The 15236-nt window shown below is 42.8% G+C and overlaps 1 protein-coding gene across 11 annotated transcripts in view; it reads right to left on the bottom strand.

Moving 5' to 3' along the window:
- kmt2d (lysine (K)-specific methyltransferase 2D) overlaps positions 1 to 15236 on the bottom strand; it is a 207723-nt gene that overhangs the window by 68569 nt on the left and 123918 nt on the right. For all 11 annotated transcript variants that reach the window (XM_067976637.1, XM_067976644.1, XM_067976647.1 and 8 more), the window contains 3 exons: positions 10936 to 12873; positions 9810 to 9989; positions 8018 to 8175 (listed from right to left, as the gene is read on the bottom strand). In XM_067976637.1, coding sequence (XP_067832738.1) covers positions 8018 to 8175; positions 9810 to 9989; positions 10936 to 12873 — 2276 coding nt within the window. The remainder of the gene's footprint in view (positions 1 to 8017; positions 8176 to 9809; positions 9990 to 10935; positions 12874 to 15236) is intronic.

The raw sequence follows: 15236 nt of genomic DNA on the forward strand, positions 1-15236 counted from the left end.
TTCTAAAAGTGCCATGGGATCTTTCACGCCCACCTGAGTGGGCTGATGGGGCCTTGGTTTAACGTCTTATCCGAAAGACGGCACCTGCAAAAGTGCAGCACTCGGTCAGTACTGCACTGAAGTGTCAGCCTAGATTTTGTGCTCAATTCTCTGGAGTGGGACTTGAACCCACAACCTTCTAACTCAGACGACTGTGCTACCAACTGAACTATAATTCCAAAAATCTTCAATTTGGAGAAATGTTCAACAATGAAAAAATATTATGTTGGCTGCTAATTTTCTGTCCACAGCCAATTAATTGCTGATGCTTAGGAATTATATCAGCACTTTCAAAACTTGTTCCACATCCCCTTTCAAAATCAAAAACAAGTTCTCATTGCTTGGTGGCTGCACAACATATGCCACAAATTCTTTGGATGAAATCACCAACAATGGTGTTTTGAGTTGCAAGCTTCACAGCAATATTAACCTTAACGTGCTGCAATTAAATCATTTCATAATGCGCCACACAAAAAAACCCAAAAAGTTCAAACGTGGGAAATGTACAACACCAAGGCAGCTTTTGTTATACTCTCGCAGATCTCCTGTGTTATTGCTCACATTGAGTCGGAGGTTATGCTGTTGTAAGGTGGGGAATGGGATGGAGAAAGACAAGAATGGAGAAGTACACTTTTCAGCTGATTGGATTTGGAAAGAAGAGATGTGTTTAGACAGTGAAATAAGTGTTTTCCTTGCACACAGTGAGGTAGACAGAGGCAATATCCCTTACATACTGCAGTTACATCAAAAAATAAATCAATCTGTGTATGTAATCAGGGGCAGGGGAGAGATCAGCAGGCAGCTTAGTACCATGTAGCTGCATAACTCTTGACCAGCAGAGTGGAGATGGAGGCAGAAACAGCAATGTGTTCAACTGCTGACCAGATTTAGATAGAATGCAGGGGGAACCAAAGGCCTGAAGATACCAAAGGCCAGGCGTGCAGATGGAGAGTAAAAATCAAACCAAAGCAGTATTCCTGTGAGAAAGTGAGGAGAACGATAGTAGAAGTTTGAACAGTAAATATACGGTTGGTTTATTAACCGTAAATTGCATAAACAAACAACCCTGTGTATATACAATATCTACCCTGTCACAAGTTCTCAAACGTGATGCTTTTAATCTAATAAATAAACAAATAAATATTTATCTTTAAATCTCCCATAATTTTTGTTTGGTCAGCTAGGTGTCTGACATGTGTAGAAACCCATCATAAACCAAGCTACTGAGAAACCCACATAGGCAGTTTCTGTTTGTCTATTATTTGTGCACACTCTTCCTGTAGGGGCACATCACATTTACCCAAGACCAGAAAGCAAGGCGCAAATTGTCAATAGCCAAGACCTGGGGACCCCCAATTGTGCATGGGTGCACTGCTGGAGCTTATGAAGCTTAAATTGTACAGTCTGCCAGCAGTGAGCACTGGTAAGCTTCTTGCTGCTTATCTAGCCAAGCCCACCATACCAGTTAGGGGAGGCATCATCAATGCCTTGGGAGTAATGTGGACCAGTCTGGCTTAGGTATTGGATTACTGAGTCTGCCAAAGAGTGTTGGCCCTGAATTTCCACTGATGCATGTGTCACCTTGTAGCCGCCTCAATCCCAAAGAGATGCCCTCCCTTCTCTTCCCCTTGCCCTGCACCCCCAACCTACCCACCAAATAACTGTTTGGTTAGTACTTTGACAGTTTTGGTCCCCCCCACATGGTGTGTGATATAGTGGCCTTGGAAAAGGTCCAGGAGAGCTACAAGAATGATGCCTAGCTGAAAGAACCTCAGCTACTCCGATAGGCTCAAGAATCTTGGTCTATTTAATTTACAGCAGTGTAGACTTAGGGGCAACCTGATAGAGGTCTATAAAATAATTAAAGGCTGGATAGCGTCCCTATTAATAGATTATTCCAATTAAACAGATTGGGGAGGACCAGGGATCATGCGTTTAAACAATATAAGAGTAGGAATGGACTGGATGTTGGGCGGTTCTTCTTTTCCCAGAGAATTGTGAGCCTCCAGAATACACTGCCCGTTGGTGTGGTGGGTGCTGACTCCCTGCCTGCCTTCGAGGGGAAGCCAGACAGGTTCTTGACTGGGGTAGAAATTGCATCATATAGAAGGTAAGTGTCTTTACAGATAACACTTGATGCATGTGATCTCCTGGACTGTTTTTGACCGCCGGGGGGGGGGGGGGGGGGGGGGCGGAAAGGAATGTTCTAGAATATTTTTCCCCCCTTCTATTAGCCCTGGGTTTTTTCTTTGTTTTTTTGCCTCTCCCAGGAGATTACATGGCTGTGGGGGTGGACGGAAAGAAGTGTTTGGCCATGATGATCCGGCCATCATGGTGTGGGGCAGGCTTGATGGACCAGTTGGTCTTTACCTGCCCGTCAATTTCGTGTGTTCGCATGAGCAGTCACCAGACAGACATCAGAATCTCTCCAAAAGCAGCATGGTGAGCAATATAACTCACCATGAAGTATGAGAGCATCATCACCATCCTCCTGATCCCAGCATGGGCACACACCATACCCTATTGAACAGTGGTTCTGACGGAGCTTCTTGCCTCCCTGCAACCCAATCACAGTCGGTACTGAACCCTGGATATGTAAGCAGGTGCTCTCACACCCCACCGCTAGCTGTTAGCTCAAGTTTCAGTTTCCTCTTCAGCTATACTACCTTCAGTGGAGTGGACAGACCTACACAGGGCATTTGCCATATGCCGGCGACCTTAAAGTTGCACACATCCAAGTCCTATGCCATGTACCAGGGCTTACTCATCACCAACTGCTTAACCCAGCGTCTCATGAAGTGTGTTTGACAGAACATATGCTAGAAATACATATATAACACTAACTGATCTCCAGTGGTATTGCTCATGAAGTTGCTTTATTATGACAGTATTATATTCTGTAATGTAAAACATTTTATTCTCTTAAAGGAGAGGTGTGTCCCTTAAAGACCTGAAAGTCTATTTGTTAGAAACAAACACAGAATAAGGTCACTAAGTCTCATTGGTCTTTTGGCTAAGGAACATTGCCGATTGGAATGTGCTAGTCTGTTGCTGCATGTTGATTAGAATTGCAAGTCACAGGTACATAAAAGTCTCTTTTGTATCTGTTAAATGTGCTAGGATGTGCTTTCATACCATATTTAATATATTATTGGTAGACCTGTGGCTAGTTACAGAAAGTGCTATTTTATAAGGACAGTAACATACCACCATGTAATGCACAATGTCTTATTCTGCTGTTGTAATGTAGGAGTGTATCTATTTTAAGGTCACAAGCATCGCATTATTGAAAAGAATGGCTGGGTCAATTTTAGGTCACACTGAGATTTTCTTTAAGAAAGTGCAATTGTTAAATAAACATAGGCTCAAAAGTCACTCTGTTAATTGGTCATCAGTTCCAGCTTGTAGCTGAGAAGCACACAGCATTTTAAGACTGTTTGCACTGTAACAAAGCATGAGATTTGGAGTGTTGACATACCATTTTCAATAAAACTAGTTGAGCCCCTGTGGCATTGCTCATGGTAAATTAGAGGACACTGTTTTAAAAGGAAGTGGATCTTCTGTGACACTGCTTATGGTAAGTTAGTAGATATGCTGTTTGGGAGAGGGACACTGGGTTTGTAAGGAATCAAGAGGAGGAAGTTAAGCTGGATAGTGAGTATTTTGGAGAGAGTAGTAAGCAGCTGGGGAAAATAAATTAGTGAGTTTTGGAGAGTAGTGGGTACTTGGAGTAGAGTGTTGAGTTGAGAAGGGCCAAAGCAAGTGAACATTTCAAGGTTAACAATTAGGAAAATAACAGTTGGCATTGGTGGAAGTCAGCAAGTATGAAGGCCATGGGTATTGGGGGTGGTGGGCAGTTGAAGGGTGTGTGAACAGTATGGAAAATGTTGGAAACAAATTGTTGGGAGCTGAGGAATGAGTAATGGGTGGGGGTAGGGAGGCAGTGGCTAATGGAGAGTGGAAAAAGCAGACTATTTTGGCTTACAAACTGAACCTAGATATTTGGCTAGCAAAGCTGAGATTAGTTAGAATGTTTATATTTTTTTAATGATCAACAAAACAGAGGATAATCACCCAAGAAGCTTTCAAAAGTCAATTAATTTATTTTTTGTTTGGGGAAAAGGTAACAATTAGTAACAGGTGAAACTTGATCTGAAAAATTAGTGCTGCAGTTTGCTTTAAAATAATTTGGAAGATTCAAAAATCCTTTCACAGCATTAAGTGCATATACCCTTCCAGTTGCAAGTCAACCTGCTACTCTCTCTGCTGCATAAAGGGTAAATCTGCACATGCTCAGACTGTATCACTTCTCTGAAGCTAACAGAGTGATAACAATGGGTCAAAATTCTCTCTACCACCAACAAAGCACAAATCAGGAGTGTGTTGGAATACTATCCACTTGCTTGGAGCAGCTCCAACACTAATCGTGAAGCTTGACAATATGCTGGGCAAAGCAGTCCACCTGATCGGCACCCCATCCATTGGCTTAAACATCCACTCCCTATCTACAGGATGCACTGCAGCAACTCGCCAAGGCTCCTTCAGCAGTGCCTCCCAAGCCTGCGACCTCCACCACCTAGAAGGACAAGTGCAGCAGGTGCATGGGAACATCACCTCCAAGTTCCCCTTCAAGTCACACACCACACACACCAATGAGACTGGGACATACATTGCAATTGCTTCATCATCACTGGGTCCAAATCCTGGAACTCCCTACCCAACAGCATTGTGGGCACAGCTTCACAATGGACTGCAGTGGTTCAAGGTGCCGGCTCATCACCTTCTCAAGGGCAACTAGGGATGGACAATAAATTACATCGAGATACATCGAGTCTACAGCACAGAAACAGGCCATTCGGCCCAACTGGTCTATGCCGGCGTTTATGCTCCACACGAGCCTCTTCCCTCCCTGCTTCATCTAGCCCTATCACCATACCCTTCTATTCCTTTCTCCCTCATGTGCTTATCTAGCTTCCCTTTAAATGCACCTATGCTATTTGACTCAACTACTCCTTGTGGTAACGAGTTCCACATTTTCACCACTCTCTGGATAAAGAAGCGTCTCCTGAATTCCCTATTGGATTTATTGGTGACTATCTTATATTTATGACCTCTAGTTTTGGACTCCCCCATAAGTGGGGACATTTTCTCTATGTCTACCCTTTCATTATCGTAAAGACCTCTATCAGGTCACCCCCTCAGTCTTCTCCTTTTCAGAGAAAAGAGCACCAGCCTGTTTAGCCGTTCCTGATGAGTATATTCTTTCAGTCCTTGTGAATCTTTTTGCACCTTCTCCAATGCCTCTATATCCTTTTAATAATATGGAGACCAGAACTGTGCACAGTACTCCAAGTGTGGTCTAACCAAGGTTCTATACAAGTTTAACATAACCTCTTGCTTTTCAATTTTATCCCTCTAGAAATGAACCCCAGTGCTTGGTTTGCCTTTTTATGGCTTTATTAACTTGCGTTGCTACTTTTAGTGATTTGTGTATCTGTACCCCGAGATTCCTTTGCTCCTCTACTCCATTTAGACTGTTGTTATCCAAGCAGTAAGTGGCCTCCTTATTCTTCCTACCAAAATGCACCACCTCACACTTATCTATATTCAAATTAATTTGCCAATTACACACCCATTCTGCAAGTTTATTAATGTCTTCTTGCATTTTGGTGCATTCTTCAATTGTATTAACTACACCCCGCAATTTGGTGCGGTCCACAAATTTTGAAATTGTACTTCTGATTCCAGAATCCAAATCATTAATGTAAATTGTGAACAGTGGTCACAGCACTGAACCCTGTGGAACAATACTTCCCACTTTTTGCCAGTCTGAGTAGCTACCCTTAACCCTTACTCTCTGCTTTCTGTTTTGTAGCCAACTTGCCATCCATTCTGCTACATGTCCCAACTCCACATGCTCTTACCTTAAAGATGAGTTTACAATGCAGTATCTTATCGAAGGCCATTTAAAAATCCATTACCCTTGTTTACTTGTTACTTCTTCAAAGAATTCAATAAGGTTGGTCAAGCATGACTTTCCCTTCTGAAATCCGTGCTGGCTACTCTTTATTACATTTTTGTTTTCTAGATGTTTTTCTATTACATCTTTGAGTAAAGATTCTATTATCTTTCCTACCACTGATGTTAAGCTAACTGGTCTATAGTTCCCTGGACTTGTTCTATCTCCATTTTTAAATATAGGAATGACATTAGCTGTCCGCCAGTCCTCTGGCACTATTCCCTTTTCTAATGAATTTTTATATACATGTAATAATGCCCCTGCTATCTCTTCTCTAACTTCTTTCAACATGTGCGGATGCAATCCATCCGGACCAGGGGTTTTATCTTCTCTAATTTGATTAGTTTATCAATTATCTCCCCCCTTTCGACATTAAATGTCCTTATATCTTTTTTGATCTCTTCTTCTAATGTCATGTCCACCTTGTTAGTCTCCCTGGTAAATAATGAGGCAAAGTAACCATTCAATATTTCTGCCATTTCACTGTCATTACCTGTGAGTTTATCTTGTACATCCCTTAGTGGCCCTATCCCTATCCTGATTTTTTTTTTATTATTTGTGTCTGTAGAATACTTTACTATTTCTTTTTATATTCCTTGATAATTTAATCTCAAAGATCCTCTTTGCTTTCCTAATTGTTTTTTTGACTTCTTTCCTAACCTCTTCATATTTCCTTTTGTCATCCTCTCCTTTATTGTCTCTGTACTTAGTCAATGCCTTTTTCTTTAGTTTCAATTATACCCTCAGCTCTTTATTCATCCATGGAGATTCATTATTGCCAGTTTATTTGGGGGTATTTGAAATCTCCCATGTTTATTATTCGATTTTTAAAAAAACTCATTTCATAGATTGGCCTACATATTTCTTCCTCCACTTCCCTTCCACTATTAGGTGGTCTGTAGAATATGCCTATTAATGTGATCGATCCCTTCTTATCCTTTGTCTCAATACCTATGGATTCTGTTTCTATCTTATTACTTATGTCCCTTTTTTCTATTGCCATTAAGTTGTCTCTAATTAGTACAGGTACCACACACCCTCCCCCACCCTTCTTCCTTCTTTCTCCTCTCTAAATACATTATATCATGCAATAATTAACCACCAGTCCTGTTCTTTATGTAGCCATATTTCAGTTATCCCTATGACATCTGGCTCCTTACTACGAATTATTGCCTCCAGTTCCCCGTTTGGTTTCGGATGCTGTGCACATTGCTGTAGAGGCAATTTAATTTGTTTTTAGTAATTGTTCCTCTCACTATATCTTTTTTTAAACGGTCATGGGTGGGGGGATGAAGGAGGAGAGAGAAAGAGGAATGAAGGGGGTGGGGGAAGAGAGTGGGAGGGAGAAAGGATGGGGAGGGACGAACTCCTAGATTATTGACCGTCATGCATGTTATTTTGCAGTGTATTCTCTGCTTTAAGAATAGTACGGGATTAAAGTTAAATATATAGGTAAAGGAATATATTAAAATAAAGGCCCCTCATTTTCGCAGAACAACGGACAGTTTTGGAGCTTGATTCTCAAAGCACCATTAAAAATTCCCGCATGCCATTTATTAAATATGGAATTTGACTTTTTCCAGTAACTAAATCTGTGGCCCTGATGCCCTCCCCTACATGGCATAAACACTCCTATTATTGTAAAGCAGTGCATCCTCAGACTCATTGCAAGCAACGCCAGAGATGTGCTCTCCATCTCTTGTACATGCGCATGCGTACACATATACACAAACTTAGTTTTTTTTTAATATGTAAGTCTATTAATGGACTAGTTGAATTGTAATTTAAAAGACATACAGAACACCCCTACGGTTGTGAGCAAGTTCAAAAATTTTCTGCATTACTCTGAACAGCGTTGCCTGTGTTTTTTATCATTCGTTTTGAACATTCAGCTATACATTCTTTAACAGCATGCATGGTTATTTTAATGCAAATACGGGTTAGTTAAATTGCACGTACCTGGGAGCGTTTACTTCACCAGCGGGGGGAATGCCTGGTTGTGGAGGCCGACACAGACTCTCATCCTGAGGAAACAATCGCTGTTTTTCTATTGCCACTGGATTTATTAATCTTCCATTTCCAGAGCCAGGGATCAACCCTCGCAGCCCAGATCGATCCTGCAAAAAACAAGACCAAGATGTACAAAAAAAATTTCTTAACTTGTGTTCCGAAATAGTGCAAATTAACCCAGCTTAAACTGCTCATTACAACAATCTAAATAAATGTTATTTAAAAAGTTAGATTAGGACCTAGCTAACATTTCCCCCTTAATCAACACCACCAAAAATAGATTGACTGGTAATTTGTCTCATCGCTATTTTTGGGACCATGAAATGCACAAAATGGTTGTCATGATTGTCTACATAATAGTCACTGCGCTTCCATTCTATGTGAAGTGCTTTGGGACATTGCTGAGATATAATAAGATAGCATATAAATCCAAGTTCTTTCTTCTTACAAAGCTTTCTTGCAAACTGTGTTGTAGGTTGACTAGAGAACGCTGAACTTTAAACTCTAACAACATAGTGCATTTGAAATCTTGCCACTTATATCCCAGGGAGCGAGTCCACTAACCACAGCCAGGTGGTCAGAGTTAGGGACAGAAACTTGCTGCAGAAGGATCAGCATGCAGAAAGACCTGGACAACATCCAGGCTTGGGCTGATAAGTGGCAAGTAACATTCGCACCAGACAATGACCATCTCCAACAAGAGAGAGTCTAACAACCTCCCCTTGACGTTCAACGGCATTACCGTCGCCGAATCCCCTACCAACAACATCCTGGGGGTCACCATTGATCAGAAACTTAACTGGACCAGCCACATAAATACTGTGGCTACAAAAGCAGGTCAGAGGCTGGGTATTCTGTGGCGAGTGACTCACCTCCTGACTCCCCATAGCCTTTCCACCATCTACAAGGCACAAGTCAGGAGTGTGATGGAATACTCTCCACTTGCCTGGATGAGTGCAGCTCCAACAGCACTCAAGAAGCTTGACACCATCCAGGGCAAAGCAGCTGCTTGATGGGAACCCCATCCACCACCCTAAACATTCATTCCCTTCACCACCGGCGCACCGTGGCTGCACTGTGTACCATCCACAGGAGGCACTGCAACAACCCGCCAAGGCTTCTTCGACAGCACCTCCCAAACCCGCGACCTCTACCACCTAGAAGGACAAGGGCAGCAGGCACTGGGGACCACACCACCTGCACGTTCCCCTCCAAGTCACACACCATCCCGACTTGGAAATATATCGCCGTTCCTTCATCGTCACTGGGTCAAAATCTGGGAACTCCTACCTAACAGCACCGTGGGAGAACCTTCACCACACGGATTGCAGCGGTTCAAGGAGGCAGCTCACCGCCACCTTCTCAAGGGCAATTAGGGATGGGCAATAAATGCAGGCCTTGCCAGCGACGCCCACATCCCATGAACAAATTTTAAAAAAAAATCTGCACTGACCATTCCACCAGATGGAAGATTCTATCCTCCCAACTGGGGATAGAGTGGATATTAGGGGGGGCGGGAGGTAGAAGATGAGGGAAATAGGACATCATAATTTTTTTTTGAGCTCTCACATAAAAAGCTGTCATGTGAATTATTCAAAAAAGTAAAATCCACACCCTATCTATTAATGCAAAAAGTAAAAACAAAGCCCAACCCAGATATTAGCAGATGAAAAGGTCTACAGAAGGAAATGTGCATTTGGAAAGTTGTTTGAAATGTCAGATATCCAGTATCAGTAGGTACCTGGGGGAGGGGGTATGGAGGTGGGGCTCTAGGCTGTAGCTCATGGGGCTGGCTTGAACTTTCTTGTGACCAACTGGTTGTGGTAGTGCCACCCGCACATGCAGCTGCCTGTTCCTTCTCCTGTCGCAAGTTATTCCGTTGTATTTGCTGGCGTATCAAAAGCTGACGCAATCTCTGGCGCTGAAAAGACAAGGAGACAAAAAAGTTAAATTTCAACAGAATTTCTTCTGTCATATGTTTACAGCTAACAGCTCCATTATAGTCGGGTCTAAACAGTAGCAATAATAGCACCTGTTTATAATTCAGAGGTCATGGAAGTCAATTCCTACGCCTTCCCAATGACCATACCTTCCAAAGCAAGTGATAAGTTTGGGCAATGCTCAAAATCAGATTGCTTGGATCATCTCATCCCACACCAGACTTCACAAAAGTATATTGAGAACTTTGCAAACAAGGATTCAATGTCAATCATATAACTGTGAAATAAGCTATCTCAGTGGAAAAAAAAGATTTGCATTTATATAGCATCTTTCACGATCTCAGAACATCCGAAAGCACTTTACAGCAAATTAAGTACCTTTTTTTTTTTAAGTGTAGTAACTGCTATCATGTAGGAAACGTGGCAGCTAATTTGCACACAGCAAGGTCCCACAAACAGCAACGTGACAATGACCACATAATCTGTATTAGTGATGTTGGTTGAGAGATAAATATTGGCCAAAACATCAGGGAGTACTCGCTTACTCTTATTCAAAATAGCACCATGGGGTCTTTTACATCCACCTGAGGAGGCAGATGGGGCCTCAGTTTGATGTGTCATCCAGAAGACAGCACCACAGACAATGCAGCACTCCCTCATTACTGCACCGGAGTGTAAGCCTAGATTTTATGTTCAAGTCTCTGGGGTGGAACTTGAACCACAACCTTCTGACTCAGAGGCGAAAAAGCTACCACTGAGCCATGGCTAACTGGTTGTTTCAATTTTTCTAATCACATGCTTCCCAGTGGTCTGTGATTGCAACAGTAAGTTCATTATCCAGAAGCAAGTATGAAGATTCTAACCTAAAATAACTTAGTAGGTAAGTACATTTAATCACAAGCTTAATTAAATGCTACAGATTCTAACCTGTCTCTGTTTCTCCAGCTCTGTCTGACTGAGATTTCCAGATTGTGCTCCCCTGTTAAATGGAAGCTCGTGTAAGTCCCTGCTGGGCGATGCAGGAGGATGGACCTGTGAGGAACTCTCGCTGCTTCTCTCCGATGGGGATGAATCATTCACTGAACGGCTGCTAGTGGAAGTTTGGTATGAGCAATCTTGCTGTAAAGGTAGTGTATCCTGTTTGATCAAGGATGGCCTTAATGGCATGTTGGTGAAAGTTTCATCTCTTGCAATAGATGCATCTGGAGGTCCTGACTGATTACTGACATTGAGTTGAGAGCAATGAGCATCACTTGTATTGAGCTGGTTGCCAATCAGGTGACTTTGTGGAAAATTATTTGTTCGAGGCATCTGAGATACTGACTGCTGAGAATGGGTTTCTTTAACCATATCTCCTGGTGATGAATTGAATGGAAATGGACTTTGTGGCTGACCACTGGCAAATGTCTTGGCACATGGATCAAAAGAGTGAGGCCTTGGAGACTGAGGCTGCATTACATAAGCTGCTTTTGGATGCGGGTCACTGTGTTGAGAAAACATTGCTGAATGCTGAATGGTACCAGTTGGTTGCCCATGAGGTACTGGTGAGGATTTGAAACCAGTGTCAACCATTTGGGGTCTCTGTGGTTTGTGAAGCTGAGCATAAGGATCTCTTGAAGGTGGCCTAGAATAAGGGTCTGGTGACTGGAATCTGGAAGCAATGGGAGACTGAGGAAATGTCTCATTGGAATGTGGCCTGGGTATCAATGGTGAACTGCATTGCGATTGTGGACTCATGGGTACTCTGGAGAGGGAATCAGAAGGGAGCGATTTCGGAGGTAGCGGAGAGCAGCTCTCACTAGAAGACGGTCGCGGTGCCAAGGAAGGTTGGTGATATGGATCAGAAAATGGTGTGGGAGATTGCCGGTACAAATCAGTCTGAGTCTGAGGTGAGATACCCTGAGATTGAGGGTGCAGTTCCTGAGAACGCTGAGCAGGTACTGTGGGTGCTTGGTCCACGTACGACGATCTGGGAGTTAAAGGTGCTTTGAAGATATCTCTGTCCCTCCCTTCAGAGAGTGACCGTACATTCATACTTGGATCCAACATTGCAGCTCTGTAAAGGGAAGCCAAGGAATTTGCACTCAAATCTTGTCTCATAACTCCTACAAACTGTTCATTTCTGGGGTGTTGTGCTCCAACTTCTGGATCCGAGAGTCGCCTTAACTGTTCTCCAGTTGGTGATGGCAACGTTAAAGTTTCAGGTGGTTTTGCGTAACAGTCTGTTGACTGTGATGATCGAAACCCTGGACTTCCTAAAGGCTGATCAACAGTGTGGCCATCATGTGACTCACCAAGCACTCTAGATCGGAGGAAAGAGTCTGGAGTTAGAGGATGCTGATGGTGTGACATCCCTGGTGTTGCAGAATGCAGCTCTGAAGAATCAAGATGCTGTGGTCGGCCTGGAACAACAGGGAGAGGTACACCTGACTGGTGGTGGGAGCTGTTCCATGCTGGTGCTTGACTAGGATTACTGGAAGACTGAATGTTGGGTTCCTGAGGGTACGGTGTCAGTGGATGCCCAAAAGGATCCTGGGCCACTATTCCAGTTGGAGACTGCATATGCAGTTTTGGGAACAAGTCACTGCTGGAGTCTGTTGGTGATGGGCTTGCTGACTGCAGTTTGACAAATTCATTAGTCGAGGTAGTAAATGATTTGTTACCATGCAATGAAGCATTCTGGCCTAAACCTTCAATCCTCAGTTCTGCTGGGGAACCAGAATTCCCCCCAACTAATGTCGCTGGAGTGAGACTGGTTACTGCAGGATTCTGAGTCAAGGCTTGTAGATGACGGGGTGGTTTACGATCCTGTTTTGCCTCTTGTCTTTCAATTTTGGGCTGCTTGTTACCTTGCATATCAACTTGCTGTGAAAACAAACAAAACACAATGAATTGTACTTTATGTTAATATATTCTGGGGGAGGAGCAGAAGGGGGGAGCACGCATCAGGACAAGTCATCTTTACAAAAGACTCTAGAATGCAAAAAGAACCCTGCGGTGGGTAACGAGAAAGAACACATTTAAGCACAACCTCAAGCTACGTAATAACAATTCACAGCTGGGAAAACGTAGCAGCTAACCACAGGAGCTGCCAAGCACCGCTACATAATGTTGTCAGCTGGTACAAGTACCAATGCATTGTTCTGAAATAGCAAAACCAGAAAAAGGAACAGGAGCAGTTTTTGGACTCCCTGCTGATTGTTTGGGATTGTGAAATGTGGGACAGATTCACTTTCATAAGAACATAAGAAATAGAAGGAGGGAGCAGGCCAAATGGCCCCTCGAGCCTGCTCCGCCATTCAATAAAATCACAGCTGATCTTCGACTTCAACTCCACTTTCCCGCCCGATCCCCATATCCCTTGATTCCCCTAGAGTCCAAAAATCTGTCTATCTCAGCCTTGAATATATTCAACGACTGAGCATCCACAGCCCTCTGGAGTAGAGAATTCCAAAGATTCACAACCCTCTGCGTGAAGAAATTCCTCATCTCAGTCTTGACTGGCCGACCCCCCGTATCCTGCGATTATGCCCCCTAGCTCTAGACTCTAGCCAGAGGAAACAATCTCTCAGCATCTACCCTGTCAAGCCCCCTCATAATCTTATATGTTTGAATGAGATCACATCTCATTCTTCTAAACTCGAGAGAGTATAGGCCCATTCTACTCAACCTCTCCTCACAGGACAACCCTCTCATCCCAGGAATTAATCTAGTGAACCTTCTTTGCACCACCTCTAAGGCAAGTATATCCTTCCTTAGATAAGGAGACCAAAACTGTACACAGTACTCCAGGTGAGGTCTCACTAAAGCCCTGTAACAACTGTAGTAAGACTTCCTTACTCTTGTACTCCAACCCCCTTGCAATAAAGGCCAACATGCCATTTGCCTTCCTAATTGCTTGCTGTACCTGCATACTAACTTCTTGTGTTTCTTGTACGAGGACACCCATGTCTCTCTGAACACCAACATTTAATAGTTTCTCACCATTTAAAAATATTCTGTTTTTCTATTCTTCCTACCAAAGTGAATAACCTCACATTTCCCCACATTATACTCCATCTGCCACCTTCTTGCCCACTCACTTAACCTGTCCATATCCCTTTGCAGACTGTGTCCTCCTCACAGCTTACTTTCCCACCTAGCTTTGTATCGTCAGCAAACTTGGATACATTTAACTCAGTCCCTTCATCTAAGTCGTTAATATAGATTGTAACTAGCTGAGGCCCAAGCACCGATTCTTGCAGCACCCACTAGTTACAGCCTGCTAACCTGAGAATGACCCATTTATCCCTACTCTCTGTTTTCTGTCCTTGAACCAATCCTCTATCCATGCTAATATATTACCCCCAACCCCATGAGCCCTTATTTTGTGTAACAACCTTATATGTGGCACCTTATTGAATGCCTTTTGAAAATTCAAATATACTACATCCACTGGTTCCCCTTTATCTACCCTGCTGGTTACATCCTCATAAAACTCTAATAAATTTGTCAAACATGATTTCCCTTTCATAAAACCATGTTGACGCTGCCTAATAATATTATGATTTTCTAAGTGCCCTGGTACCACTTCCTTAATAATGGATTCCAGCATTTTCCCGACGACGGATGTCAGGTTAACTGGCCTGTCGTTCCGTTTTCTCTCTCCCTCCCTTCTTGAATAGCGGGGTAACATTTACTTTCTTCCAATCCACTGGGACCGTTCCAGAATCTAGAGAATTTTGGAAGATCATAACCAATGCATCCACTATCTCCGCAGCCACCTCTTTTAGAGCCCTCGGATGTAGGCCATCAAATCCAGGGGATTTGTCGGCTTTTAGTCCCATTAGTTTGTCCAGTACTTTTCCTCTAGTGATATTAATTGTTTTAAGTTATTCACTCTCATTTACCCCTTGGTTCCCCATTATTTTTGGTATGCTTTTTGTATCTTCTACTGTGAAGACAGATGCAACATATTTGTTTAACGCATCTGCCATTTCCTGATTCCCTATTATAATTTCTCCTGTCTCAGTCTCTAAGGGACCAATGTTTGCTTTTGCTACTCTCTTTCTTTTTACATACTTGTAGAAGCTCTTACAATCTATTTTTGTATTTCTTGCTAGTTTACTTTCATATTCTATTTTCTCCCTTATCATCAATTTTTTGATTGTCCTTTGTTGGCTTCTAAAACTCTCCCAATCCCCAGGCTTATTACTCTTCTTGGCAACATTATAAGCCTCTTCTTTCAA

Source organism: Heptranchias perlo, chromosome X (genome assembly GCF_035084215.1).
Source record: "Heptranchias perlo isolate sHepPer1 chromosome X, sHepPer1.hap1, whole genome shotgun sequence".
Classification (NCBI taxonomy): Eukaryota; Metazoa; Chordata; class Chondrichthyes; order Hexanchiformes; family Hexanchidae; genus Heptranchias; species Heptranchias perlo.